The sequence below is a fragment of the Lodderomyces beijingensis genome (assembly GCF_963989305.1).
Source record: "Lodderomyces beijingensis strain CBS 14171 genome assembly, chromosome: 6".
NCBI lineage: Eukaryota > Fungi > Ascomycota > Pichiomycetes > Serinales > Debaryomycetaceae > Lodderomyces > Lodderomyces beijingensis.
Window position 1 is genome coordinate 1293843 of NC_089975.1, and position 14852 is coordinate 1308694.

Consider the following 14852-nt stretch of genomic DNA (forward strand, 5'->3'; position numbering starts at 1 on the left):
CCCGTGCTATCTGCCCTCATTTTTTTTTTTGGTTTGTCTTGTTGCCTCCTTATCTAGGGAGCCATATCCCACACCTTTTTCTCTTACTAGGTAAACGGCTGCTACAACCACCAATACACGGACTAGAGCCAACAACTTCTTCTTAAGGTTATTCCCATCTGGTAGAACCACCTATCGTGTCCAGAGTGATTCGTTACCGTTGATCCATTAGTCTGGTCTACAGTTCAAAGCAGTATTTGAATACAAGTAGGATTGCACAGAGCACGCTATCTTGTCCTTCCCTTTCCCCCGCCCCCCCTACAGCCCTTTTTCTATATTCCCCCCCTTTGGTTAAGTACAATCACGTCTTGTACTAGTTGCTTAACAACCATTCAAACCTAGTAGAAGGAATTCCACACAGCGTCAACATTATCATCATCATCATACCCTTGGCGTTTTCGTTCACCATCGTTTATACATAATACATACATAGATAGAGACAAGGAGAAAGAGAATGACTAACGAATCTAGTGGATCTGGCTCGACAAACACCGCCAACAGCGTTGGTGCCTCCTCGGGCAAGAAGGCTCCGTCGGAAATGATTGGCATCTACTCCGTAGGCAAGGAGATTGGCAAGGGCTCGTTTGCCATCGTCTACAAGGGCTACAACTCTAGCAACCACTCGGCGGTGGCAATCAAGTCGGTCAACAGGTCGAAACTCAAATCAAAGAAACTTATAGAAAACTTGGAGATTGAAATCCTGATTTTGAAAACGATGAAACACCCCCACATTGTGTGTCTACTAGACTATAAACAAACAACGGCCCACTTCCACTTGGTGATGGACTATTGCTCGATGGGGGATTTGTCCTTTTTCATAAGGCGAAGAAACCAGTTGGTCAAGACCCATCCTATAATCTGCAGCTTGCTAGAACGATATCCCTCGCCCGAAGGGTCCCACGGCCTCAATGAAGTCTTGGTGTTGCATTTCCTCAGACAATTGTCCTCGGCATTGAAGTTTTTGCGAGATAAAAGCTTGGTGCATCGAGATATCAAGCCGCAAAACTTGTTGCTTTGCCCACCGGCCCATTCCAAAGACGAGTTTAACTCGAGATCTTACGAAGGCATGTGGGAGTTGCCAATTTTGAAGATTGCCGATTTCGGGTTTGCTCGGTTCTTGCCCTCGACTTCGATGGCTGAAACCTTGTGCGGCAGTCCCTTGTACATGGCCCCGGAAATCTTGAGATATGAAAAGTACAATGCCAAGGCCGATCTTTGGTCGGTAGGTGCGGTGTTGTACGAAATGACCGTTGGCAAGCCGCCGTTTAAAGCCAATAACCATATTGAATTGTTGAAAAACATTGAAAAGGCCAATGATAGAATCAAGTTCCCCTCTGCTGCACAAGTGCCCGACTCCTTGAAGCAATTGGTGAGATCGTTGCTCAAGTATAACCCAACTGAACGGATATCGTTTCAAGAGTTTTTCAATAGCGACTTGGTGACGTGTGACCTTGAAGATACAAACACTCCCTTGGAGAGGTCTGAAATCGATGAAAACTTGTTCATAAGCGAGTACATCAGCCCCATTAAGAAATCGGATAGATCGCGGTTTTTGAACCCGTTACCAGTATTGACTCTGAAACAAGAAGAAGAAGAAGAACTAGGTGATGATGTGCAAGAGCAACAACAAGCAAATTCAAATGCAAGGACAGTTGTGGAGGACAAGAGGGACAAGGAGGATGATTCAAAACGCCAAGAGGCAACAACAACAGAAGAAATGGCCAGTACTCTGAGAGACCACCCACGGCATCAAAGAAGTGCGCAGCAGGAAGAGGTAATCAAGAATATAATAAACAAGAGCAGCCCCGATCCTGAAAAGCTATCCGTTTCAATCTCAAATTCGCCCAATTTGAAAATCAGAAAAGAAGACGCCTATTTCGAAAAGGACTATGTTGTTGTCGAAAAGAGAGCAATAGAAGTCAATGCGCTTGCCGACGAGCTTGAGCATGCTGGAAGCGGCGCCGCCGCCATGAATGACCCTCGCTACAGCTTGCCCGGCTCCGCTGCAGACAAAAATAAACCGCAGTTTAGTCGTCCACCTCGTAGAACCTCGCTGAGTGGCTCGGGGCAAAGGAGGCCAAGTTTCACCGATCGCAAAATTTCAATTTCGATTTCGCCAACCAATGCCTTGAGCAAGGCCATCGGACTTGCATCGCACAGATTATTTGGTGTGAATCCACCACCACCAACAACTGCATCTGCACCATCAGCTGCTACAGGTGCTAGCTACCAGAACACACAAGCGCTTGGCGAGAGGCTGCAGAATGCAGTCTCCTTCTCGGAGGTGACGGCGAGCCCAAACTTTGCCAACCACGCGTTATTACAAAAGATGCACCTCCCCGTGTCGAGCAAAGCTTTGGCCGGTACCGAATTGACAGATCAACAGAGCAGCGAGGAGTTGAATGATTTCAGTGTCGAGGATGTGGTCTTGTTCAAGTTGGAAACCATCGCCACGAAATCCCACGCGGTGTATCTTTTCGCCGACGTCAAATTCAGCCAGCTTATTCCCAATCCTCCCTCGTCGGCAGATGAATTCAGTGGCGACTTTTTAAACAACACCGATAATCTTCCTCCGCGGATTGTTAAAACCATTAGTGAAGAAGGGATGGTGCTATATTTCAAGGCTCTCTCGTTACTTGCAAGAGGAATGGCTGTAGCCAGCGAGTGGTGGTACGATCAGTTTGGAAACCAATCATTGGAAAGTAAACCCCAGTCGAGCTTCAAGCTGTCTCAAAAGATCAACCAACTAGTTCAGTGGATCCGCGAAAAGTTCAACGAGTGCTTGGAAAAAGCCGAATTTGTCAAACTAAGACTACAAGAGGCCAAGTTGGCCATTGCCGAGTTGGACGGAGGAGCATTGGAGGCCGATGACGGCGTGGACACTCCCAAGGTTGTTGCAGAAAAGCTCATCTTCGACAGGGCTTTGGAGATGTCGAGAAATGCCGCTGTGAATGAATTGGTCAAGGAGGACTTGAAAGGGTGCGAGTTGGCATACAGCACTGCCATTTGGATGTTGGAGGCCTTGTTGGACGAAAACGAGCCGGACGGAGGAGTTTCCGACTGCAAGTTGGATGATGACGACAAACTCATGGTGGAGAAGTTCATCGTCAGCATCGGCAATAGATTATCTGTCTTAAAAAAGAAGCTCGACGTGATTTGATTTGTTTTTTTTTTTTAGATGGTGCAAATCCAAGGAGAGGTATCTGTATAAGCGGTGGATGGGATACGTGGATAGTATAGAAGAGAAGAAAGTGTTTTTTTTTTTTTGCAACTTAACGCGTTTCATGCTCTCTATAGGAGTCCAGTATTTATGTTTGTGCTGAGATCCCTCTCATGAATGAGTTTAAAAAATTCATCATTGGTAAGCTATTGATTTCAAGCCTGACTTCTAATCTCTAATAATTTCTAATTTGAAAGGTTTGGGCTTCTCTGAACCTTTAGGCTATATACAGTTGTTTCCAAGTGTGATCTGAGGAGACCCGTGTGTGTATCTCTCTTTCTCTCTCTCTTTAGGTAGGTTTATCGACATGCGTCGTAGCCACGTATCACCAAAACCAGCAGAAATCACATTGTTGGACTCAAATCATCCACGTATCTAGTAGCCTCAAATGGAAATAATTCTTGGTTGAATCCTCCATCCCCGATGCAAAATCCTTGTATTTCCAGAATAGCCAGACAATCAGGAAATACAAGGCCATGTAAACCAATTGCGATACCCGCTTTGGCACGGCTCTATTATGGGTGCTTCTGTCGACCATGTATCCACAAACAAAAATAGCAAAGTACAATGCAGGCACGTAGTGGTGCAAATACTTTACCCGTTTCATGGCAATAAACGGTATCAAGTTGAATGCCCATCCCCCAAGTGGCAAAATCAACTGATTCACAAAAAGATTTGACGCTTGTGATGAATTTATCGCGCCACCGGCCCCCAAGTGGTGCTTTTGTCTTTTGTAAGCGAACAAAATAAACAACAAGTAAGGAACCAGAACCACAAGTGCAGCAGTCGACAACCAGGTCACCAAGGGGTTGCCCATAAGGAAGAACCGGAAATCGTTATCGCCCCATCCGCTCATTCTCAACCCGGTTCGCAAGATCGGCCATTCCCACCACTCGGAGCTGAGCTTGTCGAATTTGTCTGGGTCAGGAATCAATGCGTTGTTGGAAACCATCATTCCGTAATTCAACACCACAAACTCTTTCCAAAAGTTTGGCCGAGGTGGGACATAAGCCTCGTCTGGCTCGCCGAGAACATGATTCAAGTGGTTCTCAACGTTCCACCAGGTGGTCTTGTCCTTGCTGAAAATCGAGTTTTTGCAAACAACCTCGCCCTGACGGAAACCCCAGGGTGGGAACTCTCTTCCCGTCGAGGCCAAGTAGCAGCCCAATTTTTTGTGTTTCAAGCGGAAACCGGTTGAGATCGGATGAACCTCGAATGGGTCCTCGTTCTGGAACTTTGGCGAAGGTGATTTTTCCTGTGTGCGCACTTCTAGCACCCATTCATGCTGATCCAGTGTGGCGGAGCCAGCTTCGATGTTTGAGCATGCGACTTCAAAGCTGCTTTTAGTCAAAGGGGCCTTGATAGGGTAAGCAGCTAGAGAGCAGTTTGTTACCGCGTGCTTGAGCGTGATTGTTGAAAGATCATGGATGTAATATACATGCTGTTTTTCTTCTTGTACAAAGGGCGACTTGGACAACTGCGAGGGGTTTTCAATAATGAATTCGTTATTGACATCTTTGTAGCCATAAGTGGTAACTTGTTGCTCCTGCGAGCCCTCGGGGTATTTATGATTGTGCGAGTGCAACAAGTTGGGAGATAGACCCTGGGACCGGATCGTGACGCGGGACCCATACGCGACCGACCTTGGGCCCGGATGCAAGTCGTTCCCAATGAGGGACGCCTGCAAAAGCGACGACGTTGAGCTGTCGCCTAGACCGCTGTGGTTCAACACCGCAAAATGCACTTTAAAAGCCAGCATGTAGATCGCAGTGGGCACGACTATCAACGTAAGTATTCGCAAGCCCCAATGCAGTATATATCGTCTCCATGTCGTTTTCGACGACAAGACTTCAAAAAGTTTCATTAGCAAGTCGTGCGCAGTGTATAGTCCAACAAGCGCGGTGATGAACAAGCCCACCCACTTGATTGAGCAAACACACCCAACCAGTAGCCCAGTCAAAAAGAACCACTTGAGTCCGCTTCTTGAGAATTCCGTCTTGGCCACGGTCTCCTGGCGGATGTTGAGCAAGCCAAAGAACGTGAATGCAACGAAAAACATCAACATCGAGTCAAGCAAGACAAACTTTGACAACGTGAGTGAGATTTGCTCAAACGCCACCATGAGCGAGATTAGCCAGCACGTCCACTGGTCGTACCCCATCCCAAAAGCAGTCCTGTATGCTATCGGTGTCACCAAAATTCCAAAGAAGCAGTTGAATAGCCTCATAAAGACATAGTTCATGCTCTCCGGGAACTCTTCTCCGCTGTCAAACTTAAACGTCCCGTCGTAGCCAGCCAAGTAGCCCGAGAGGCCCACCAATAGTTTGCCCAAGGGAGGGTGCACGTCGAAATAGTATTCCCGCTTGATGTACTGCGATCCAAACTTGCCGAAATGGGCCTCGTCCCAGATAACTTTGTTGGCGTTTTCGATCCGGTATATCCTAACGAATGCCGAGACCGCGGTCAATATAAGAGGGCTTATCGTCTTGAAAAAAAGCGTGGCTGATTTTTCACGTCGGCTACCGATTTTCAATCGTGAAGTTTTATCGATTACATCTTGTAGTTTCTCGTCATATGTGGACCCATGCTCGTCTTCCTGGTGGCCAGCAACTTTTCGGCGTCGGAGGCTGCCCTGCTGTTGTCCAACTGCCCCCGACGACTGGGTTTGGGGCTGGGAGTGATATTCCATTCTTGAGATATGAAAGAAAAGCAAGGAATCAGCACGAAGAGGCTAGAGACAAATTGTGCACGGCCAGTAAATCTAGAAGATATTCTTTCTCGCGTCGAGAGGTTTTCGCGAGAATCCCCGTCAAAAATACTTCTGCAGCAGCACAAGCACATTCCAAACCTCGCTGTGTTGTGCCTTGGACAAACTGTAAACCTGGGTCTCCAGATACTAGATCGCTACTGCTATTGGTAGATTTTACCTAGATCTAGCAGCTTCGATTTTGGTTCCATCCGACAACTCTCAAAAAAAAAAAAAAAAAAAAAGAGAAAAGAAATACAGCACACGGAAGAGAGGGCAATTAATGCCTTTCTTCCTGATACAGGATTTGAGACTAAACCACCACTCCGGTGGTAAACCAGAACAATCATCATTGAGGGGTGCTGTGCAATTAAGTTTCTATGTAGATATACGGCCAAGTCCTCGCATTGAATCAATAAAAAAAAAAAAAAAAAAAGGAACCTAACTTTAGCGGCAAATCTATGCTGCTACTTTATCCGAGGGCTGTACAATCTTGTAGTCCCAAAGCTCAGACAAGTTTTCCGACCGCTCGGGCATGGCGTTCAATCTCCTTCTCAATGCCTCGTTGAAGCAAATTTCCTGGGCGAGCGGGAAAAAGGTCTGGGACCAACCTTTTTTGAACAGCTCGCACTCAACGACGATTTCTTTCAATTCGATTTCCTGGAACTTGATCTGAAACTCCAATTGCTTGAACATGTCATCGCCAATCAGGCCATTCTGGTACAATTTATTGAAAATAGGCTCGTTTTCTTTCAACTTCATCGATCGTCTGATCGCTTCCACTGCTCTTCGCAACAACGCTGCCTTCAACACTTTTTCATGCGGCTTCTTGTCCTTGCCCAAGTTCGGATCGTCGTATTGGCTCTTGAGCTGCTGGTATATGAGTGCATTGTAATTCTCTTTAAATAGTGGTTTCACTTCGCTGAATTTTTCAACCCTTCGTCTTCTGTACCAAACCGAGAAAAAAGCGAATATGGTAAGCATCACTCCGACGTAAATGAGCGGCGTGAAGACCGATATTTTGACAGCCTCTGCCGTCTGTGAATCTGTTTCTTCGGCCATGGTTTGTGCTGTTCACCTGTTGCAAATCAGTAGAAGGGAGTCGATACGAACCGTTCAACAAAGGCAACACGTCAATTTTTTTTTTTGGTTTTTGAACTTACGTCTGTTTTGTATACAGGAATGTTACTGCTACTAAGACTACCAACACGATTTCCAGCACCTACTACCAAGACTACAACCACATCTACTGGCAATTATAGAGGCAGTGGTAGTATCATATCCTCCAGAAATAGGATCAATCCCACCTAGACTGGTTTTTTTTTACCATCCATCGCTTCGCCGACGATGCTTGAGACCAAAGTACCGGGCCAATTCATCATACACTTCATTCGTCTGGTCCTCGTCAAACTGAGCTTCTAGTTGGGAAACGTCCTTGTTCGAAGCGAGGTCAATTATATCGTTTTTGCTGGCGCTGCCGTTGGCAAGAGTCTCCGTGATTTCGTTCTCGTTCGGCAAGATTATCTCGTAAAAGACACCCATCTTCAAAATCTGCTGTCTTTTCAACGTCTTGAATCCTCCAAAGGTTTCAGGGATTGAAAAAGTGGGAAAGTCTCCATCCTTGTTGCTAAGCGGTGCAATCTTTTCTGTATCCTCACGAAGTGACGCATTATAAGTCCGGCGCAAAGTTCTATCTTCAAGAAAATCCAACTGACTCTGAAGCTCGGTGACCAATTGGACAACATCTTCGTTTGTCACATAGTCGTCTGTGTCAAGCTGCGTCGAAGCAGCGGGCTTGGCCGTATCTAGTTGAGCCATTTTGGATTTGACATGGTCGACTTGTAGTTCCAACAACTTCTGGCCCGTCGAGGCTATGAGCTTGGATTGCTTCTCCACCAACAGTTCTAGCTGCTTCACTTTATCTTCAAGACTTGACATCTCTCTCTCTTCCTCTATTAACCCTCTATCTTGCAAAAAAAAAAAAAGGAAAAATAAAAAGAAAAGTAGGTACTTTGGGGTTTTGACAGATTTCGACAGATGAAAAACAAAGGACTAGAAATGGGAGGTGAGGGAGTCGGTCAGAAAATAGGTAGCTCTACCATCTTGGAGTTTCCCCGTAAGCTTGGGGAATACACATTTGTTCCTTTTAACCGAGCCGATATAACGCTGTACATGGCACCAGCTTTATATAGATAAGTCCCACACCTACACCTAATTTTGACTACTTTCAGAGCGTCCCAGGAGGGACCAATAAGAGCCTGGCAAATCTAGGAAACGAGAGGAATGGTGGCCAATAGAGAAGAACTCTCTGCTATGGCGGCGGCGTCCATTATTGCATCGTTTGGTCCTGCTTTGGAGTGGGAGCAGTAGCCAGTCCGACTGCCAGATCCTTAATTGTTTAAATCACGTATTTCCATCGATAACGCCTCCTGGTAATTTTTTTTTCAGGCCTCTCGAAAACATATTTGCCTGGACCGTGGCACTGGTAGGAACACAATTAATGCGACCTACGATAGGGGGTAAGCCCAAGTATGAGTCTGTCGGCCTCTGTGACTTAGTCTTGATGGAGCCTGTCAAATGTCAGGGCCGCACTACTTTGCGCTTGAAGAATTCGCCAGGATTCCCGTATGTGCCGAGCGTTCAAAGGTGTAGGTTTATCCCCCTCGTACTTGAGGCGGTCTTGTTTAACATTCTCATTCTCATTCTCATTCTCGGCCTTGCTGGGTTCTCTCATTGCCTCTAGTTTCCGCCTTTTGCTCTCCACAATATCCTCCAAGAGTTTCGCCTTATGCTCTCGTTCCTGCAAACTTAGCGCAGTGCTGATGACCTCGCTGACAAACAGCTTGGTGACCCCCGCCATAACGGTTGCAATCACCTGCGGTATAGAGTGGCCCACGATACTGTTGCAAATTCGTTTGATGCCAGACTTGTTTATAGTCAGTCTTCTGTAGGACTCAAACCTCTCCATTTGGTCGTCGGTTAGATTGGCAATCAATAATCGTCGCTGCTCTTCTTCGTTTAGGCTGTCTGTCAGTCCGCGATCTCGAGCTTCCTCAAATCGCTTCGTGAGTGCAGGGTCGTCTAGCTCGCGAAGAAGGTCGCTGACCATGGCCATTTCTTCCTCATCAATTTCTGCTTCTTGCGGCTGATCCTCAGAATCATGAGCCAAAGTATAGGTCGCTTCATCGACAATGTCTTGATCGCCATGCTTCTCCAAGTGGCTGAAAAACACCCTCCATACCAACTCCTCGTCTTCCTCGTCTAAGCTGACATCAGACTCGTACTCCTCGCTCTCGGGTGTGTTGGCCATCTGGATGGAGATAGCAGTTATGCACTAAAAAAGATGTTTGTCTATGTGTGGGAAGCAAGCTGGGGGGGAAGAGGGGAAAGGTGATAAAATGGTCAGCTCTTGGTGTTGTTTATACATATCCTGATATTGATTCTCCGCCGTTCAGTGCAGTGATAAACCAAGCGCAAAAATTGGTAGCGCTAACTGGTCAATTGAAGGTTAACAAGAAGAAGATCAAGATGCAGCATTCTTCACGACACATTCAAACTTTAGATAGAAGAGTAATTTCTAGGTGAAAAAGGGAAAAAGATCTGCCTTTTAATTTATATTGCTGCTTTAAAAAGATCTCCAAGTTTCAAGTCTAGAAAGAATTTTCCTGATTTTTGGCGGGAAATTGGGAGTAAACCCTCCTTTTTTTAACCATCAAAATCGGATTTGGTTGTCGTTAAAAGATGTTGCTGCTGAACACAAACCTCAAACTCTAATTTCAGATCCAAAGTACCCCGTCTTTCCAACCCTTATCAGCGACTGGCTTACGCTCAGAAAAACTATATCTAAAGTCCAGAAATATTAGCATTTTTTTTTTTCACAGTATAAAAGGTCTCTTGGACAAAGAGAGTTTTCTAGTTCTGGGATGAAGGTTGAACTTTTGTCTCAATATTCCAATTTACTTCATTACATCCACCAGAGTCACTAGAAGACCAACAAGGAGGAGTCTCTCAAGTGTGTCTTAGAAGTAGAATTAAAAGAACCACGACAAATCGAGCACATCGGGGAAGCGGGAGGAGGTGGGTAGAGTGGAAGCGAATTTCGTGGGATGATAATACTGGCAATTAAACGTCAGTCCAAATAGCTACCTCCATCCCCTCCATTTCCCTCCTGTTGTAGGTAAGGAGTTCAAAATTAAAGCCGTTCATCAGTGAGTTGAGCAGGTGGGCAATCTTTGATATATGTATATGCTCGGGTGAAAAGTGTTGGTGGTATTTTTGTGGCCAGGGAATAGATGAGGGCATTCTATAGTTGCGAAGCTTTGAGGTGTCTACTTATAGCACGAAGTGAGCCCGAAGGTGACTTGGTTTCTCTTCTCTTTTTTGCCTCTGTGACTCAACAGAGGCTTTTTGTTTACGCTTCGTCAGCGCAAATCAAGCTTCCCAGCCTCAATGGAGCACTGGGGGGTTTAGGCAGATCGAAATACGTTCTATTCCTGTGCGTCGCGGTCAAGCATCTGAAATCTAACCTTGCGTGGTATGCATGATGGCATTTTGAAACCTGCGCCTAATGAGTTGGAAAGCTGGTGTTAGGATGCAACTGGATCTTGTGCCATGGTATCTCCCCGGGAATCTCACATCTTGTACTCTGGTTCCTTACTGAAGATCCCACATCTTGTGTCCTGATACCAGATTGGGGATCTGCAGCACAAGATCCAAGATGCAAACGCATCCTTACACCAGCTTTTTGGACATCCTTACACCAATACTTAATCAACTTGTCCCAAACAAGTTGCCATACTGAACTTCAAGGGCACAGAGGACAGACACAGGCATTTCCACACACTCCTAACGAAACCTCAATTGGTACTCTCGGAGTGTTGGCCTGTTTAAATTCTCAAATATGATCTTCTTGAGGTGATAGGGCTTTTCAAATGCAGCCTTTATGTGGATTTCAAGTGCACGGTGGAAAGCTGGTGTTAGGATGCAACTGGATCTTGTGCCATGGTATCTCCCCGGGAATCTCACATCTTGTACTCTGGTTCCTTACTGAAGATCCCACATCTTGTGTCCTGATACCAGATTGGGGATCTGCAGCACAAGATCCAAACGCATCCTTACACCAGCTTTTTGGACATCCTTACACCAATACTTAAGCAACATGCCCCAAAGTATGGTGCCTTTTTGAACCTGAAGATGAGAGGATAGACAAAGGCATCACCTCCTACAGAGCGTATACTCCTCACGTAGTTTGAGCCAAAGGTCTCATACTTTTTTAAAAAAAAGGCCCACCCCTGACGTGTGTCTTTCTTGCGGTAGCGCGTACGTACCTGGATGCTTCAGTTTCTCGGCTCAAAACTCTGTCAGTATAGGGATGATGCGAAAGATTCAATTTACACTAGGGGGGAGGGGATAAAAGCCCAGGGCTGCTACAAACCACAAACGGTGACCCAATTTGCCCAACTCCAATGGGATGCAGAAACCGCTAAGCTTAATTGAACGTTAACTCAAAGTTAATCCGAGGGCAAATAAACCAAAGCAAAGAAAATGGATAGATGCTGATATTCGAGCGATGCGGCTTTACGGTGTGGGGGGTCAGCAGCTATGTCTCAGTCTCGACAATAATCACCCCTTCCGAGAAGCTTGAGCCACCCGCAATCTGACAATCACGAAAGATTCATAAACGATGCAAAGGAAACAACTACACACCACCTAAGCCGAGCCCCCCGCATCCATCCTGTCAAAGTTGAGCGCTGGACGGCAAAGAAAGAGCCTCGAATTCGTTGGATCCATTCAACTAGCACTTCAAAGGACAAACCATCTGCTCCGAGTGCCACAAGCTGCTAAATGAGGAGTCTTTATAAGAACAATCGCCCCGCAAAAATGATTACTATCCCGGCTTTCCGTTTTTGTCTTTTCTTTTCTTTTGAGCAGAGTATTGGTTGCAAATTCGCCGGGCGTCCTCTATCCTTTCCATACCCAGGCAAAAATGGCAAAAGCCGATGCATTTGAGACAAGATATAATCCCAAGCCTTCTGCCTATTAAACTGAAGCTCCAATCTCGAGCTTGCACCATGAAACAAGTTGTTTGTTGAAAACTCAACTGTTCATAGTGTTTTCGGTGACTACGGCAAATGGAAGACTATTGTGAAAGACGCATTAGTGACAGTCTTTATCATCCAGGCAAGGAAGCATGCTCCCACCACTAACAGACTCAACTCACACATAGGTCATAATTTATGTCCAACTGCTGTTTTGAAAGCTTTGATCGGGTGAAAACCACGGCAAAACCCAGACTTAGTATCGGGAATTGGTCACAACATTGGATTACTTTAAGCTCTTAAAGAACAAGTTGCCTCAGGAAGCATCCAATGTCTGAATTGTTTTCCGTTTCAAGATATGTAGAGATTCATCGAGGAAATCTCGTCATGCGCAGCAACTGCAAAACTCAATGCAATTTCACAACTGCAAACAGATCATTCAAAGCCAACACTTTACACCTAAAACTTCAAAGGTAGACAAAATGATAACCGTTTTTTCATCGTGTTCCGGGATTATTGATCGAACAAAATCAGTATTCAGTACCAATTGCCAACAGACAAACCAATACTGTCTCAACCGGAAGGCATGTTATCACGAAACTTCAAGAATCGTACGATCTCGCTCTTCACGACGTCGTTCAAACGAAAACCACTTCGCAACCGCATACCAAACAAGCTGGCACTTGTCCAATGGCCCGCTCCCTCGTTCGCACAACAAAAAAGAATCCAGAGCTTTAATGCTATCGTAAACCGAAGCTCGTGTCGGTGGGGTTGCATGTTTCCTATCAGTTAGGATAATTGATGCTGTCGAAGCTTCGAAAGCGAAACCTTCATCCGCTGATGAACAAGAACAATTGGGCAAGCCACATTTAATCAAAAACCAACGTCCTTTTGCTCGAATGGAGGTTATGTATTTTGACGTATTTAAGGGGAATAATGCTACATTGTAATGGAAATAAATGCTGATGCAAGCTTTGTTTAAAAGCTGATGTTAGGATGCAATTAAATCTGGAATCTTGTGACCACACACTGACATTGAGCTCCACCTTCATCATTTGAACACCAGAATTCAAAAACGTGCAGAGCGATTTTGTCTAATTGCTTGAAAACCTTAATGTAGGTACCTCAAGAGCGACTATTCAGCGAGTGCAAAGCAAAAATGCCTGATGTGTATATACATTTCCCCTCAAATTTTTACAATCTTCAAACGCAGTGAATGACGGACCCATGTTCTACAAAGCACAAGGCAGGTAGCTAGCCTCAATACAAACTTTTTCGCTTCAATTTTATGCAGCGACAGACGCAGTAGTGGGATCGAGCACCTACATGTAACGTGAAAGTTGACATCTCTTCCTCCCATGGTCTCATGTTAAAACTTTGCATCTGTTCAACGATCTGCTAAACTGCGTCTTGAGATCGCATAATCGAACACAAATGCAAAATCAAATCCCAGAACACAAAACATGACTGCCTATCCAAAAGAGCTTCCAATCAAAGTCAACTTTTTGTAATAGCATACTCGGACCCGCGCCATGATTCTATTCTCATAATTCCGTCAGAGACGCAGCAGCATATTATATAAACTGCATTATCATCGGGGGTCGCTCATAGCGTCTGAAGCCAGAAAACACCACTTTTGCTCCCTGACACCAAATCGAAGATCTTGAATTTTTCACCACCACATAAACCTTGAATTGGAGAACAAGAAATGTGCTACCGAACACAAAATCTCGATTTCGTAAACGAACTTGCCAGGGCAATAAACGAATATTCTGCCAGGCATTTTTCGATCTCAAATACAACTTTCTGCCTAGTAATATTTTCTCAGATGGTATGGCGTGCGAAGAAATCAATGGCTAAACAGTTCTGATGACTGAAGAGGCCTCTTGTTGATCAAATGAGAGCGGTAAAGCTTATCGTGAGAAATACTCGCAACTTCGGTACGGTATATTGAGGTCAGAATTTAATTGTTAACTCATACAACTCGAATTCATTAGCTCTTTTATGAATCCTCCAACGCTGAGATTACTATATTGGAATCCTCTATTGATGATGACAAGCTATGCAATCACGAATTTCGAAGTCCCACGTAAAGGTAATGACAGCGAATATCACGTGAAGAAGAACACATGATCCAACAGCCGATAGAAGAACCAACTTGATCATTTGCCAACACTGTCGTACTTATTGAACAGCAAAATTCTACGGAATCAAAAGCACACTTAAGAACACTTCGGAGCATCGGCGTGTCTGAAGCATGGTACGTCTATACCGAAGACTAGTCTATCACAAGTGCTTCCTTTATGAACAGTTGTGGCAATACTTGACTGATTTGATTACTAATGCGATCGAGAAACAAGGATTTTGTTTGCAGTGGTGAATACTATTTTTGCTACACATGTTTCAAATGGACCTAGACATACATAAAAAAGAGGAATTGCTTTGAAGTCATTCCAATATCGATAACATTTTGATCATTCTCAATCTATAACTTTTTCTGCTAGGTTTCACCGCCATTGAAAAGAAAAAAAAATATTGCATTGGTCAAATTATCATAGTTGAAGCTTGCAATCATTGCTTCAGGAGCACGATTTTTTGTTCTACGAGCCGTGGATGGTGGCTAAAGCTCGTAAAAAATTCATCAATTTGTTGTTTCAAGGCGGGGGTACAAAGATGAACAAATAGAAGTTTTGGAGTTTGTCTATGAGTATTTGATTTTGTTACTTGCTGCAAAAAACTTTCCATTCTTGCATTTCCTTTCCGACTTGTGAAATGTGGGTGCAACTCTGGGGTCAAAAACCGGTCCAGG

General features: G+C 44.9%; 5 protein-coding genes across 5 annotated transcripts; 1 reads left to right on the plus strand and 4 right to left on the minus strand. All coding sequences in view use genetic code 12, as the record gives it.

Annotated features, from left to right (window-relative positions):
* Positions 1–493: 493 nt before the first annotated feature.
* Positions 494–3199, plus strand: LODBEIA_P52530 (uncharacterized protein; the record flags this gene model as incomplete). Its single annotated transcript, XM_066975565.1, has 1 exon — positions 494–3199. The coding sequence occupies one exon, from the start codon at positions 494–496 to the stop codon at positions 3197–3199; it is 2706 nt and encodes a 901-aa protein (XP_066832191.1).
* Positions 3200–3617: 418 nt separating this feature from the next.
* LODBEIA_P52540 (uncharacterized protein) lies at positions 3618–5948 on the minus strand (the record flags this gene model as incomplete). The annotated part of the gene is made up of 1 exon (XM_066975566.1): positions 3618–5948. The coding sequence occupies one exon, from the start codon at positions 5946–5948 to the stop codon at positions 3618–3620; it is 2331 nt and encodes a 776-aa protein (XP_066832192.1).
* A 516-nt stretch (positions 5949–6464) lies between these two features.
* Positions 6465–7067, minus strand: LODBEIA_P52550 (uncharacterized protein; the record flags this gene model as incomplete). Its single annotated transcript, XM_066975567.1, has 1 exon — positions 6465–7067. The coding sequence occupies one exon, from the start codon at positions 7065–7067 to the stop codon at positions 6465–6467; it is 603 nt and encodes a 200-aa protein (XP_066832193.1).
* A 261-nt stretch (positions 7068–7328) lies between these two features.
* On the minus strand, positions 7329–7943 carry LODBEIA_P52560 (uncharacterized protein; the record flags this gene model as incomplete). The annotated part of the gene is made up of 1 exon (XM_066975568.1): positions 7329–7943. One exon carries the CDS (start codon positions 7941–7943, stop codon positions 7329–7331), a length of 615 nt encoding a protein of 204 aa, XP_066832194.1.
* A 616-nt stretch (positions 7944–8559) lies between these two features.
* Positions 8560–9315, minus strand: LODBEIA_P52570 (uncharacterized protein; the record flags this gene model as incomplete). The annotated part of the gene is made up of 1 exon (XM_066975569.1): positions 8560–9315. One exon carries the CDS (start codon positions 9313–9315, stop codon positions 8560–8562), a length of 756 nt encoding a protein of 251 aa, XP_066832195.1.
* Between the last annotated feature and the right edge of the window lie 5537 nt (positions 9316–14852).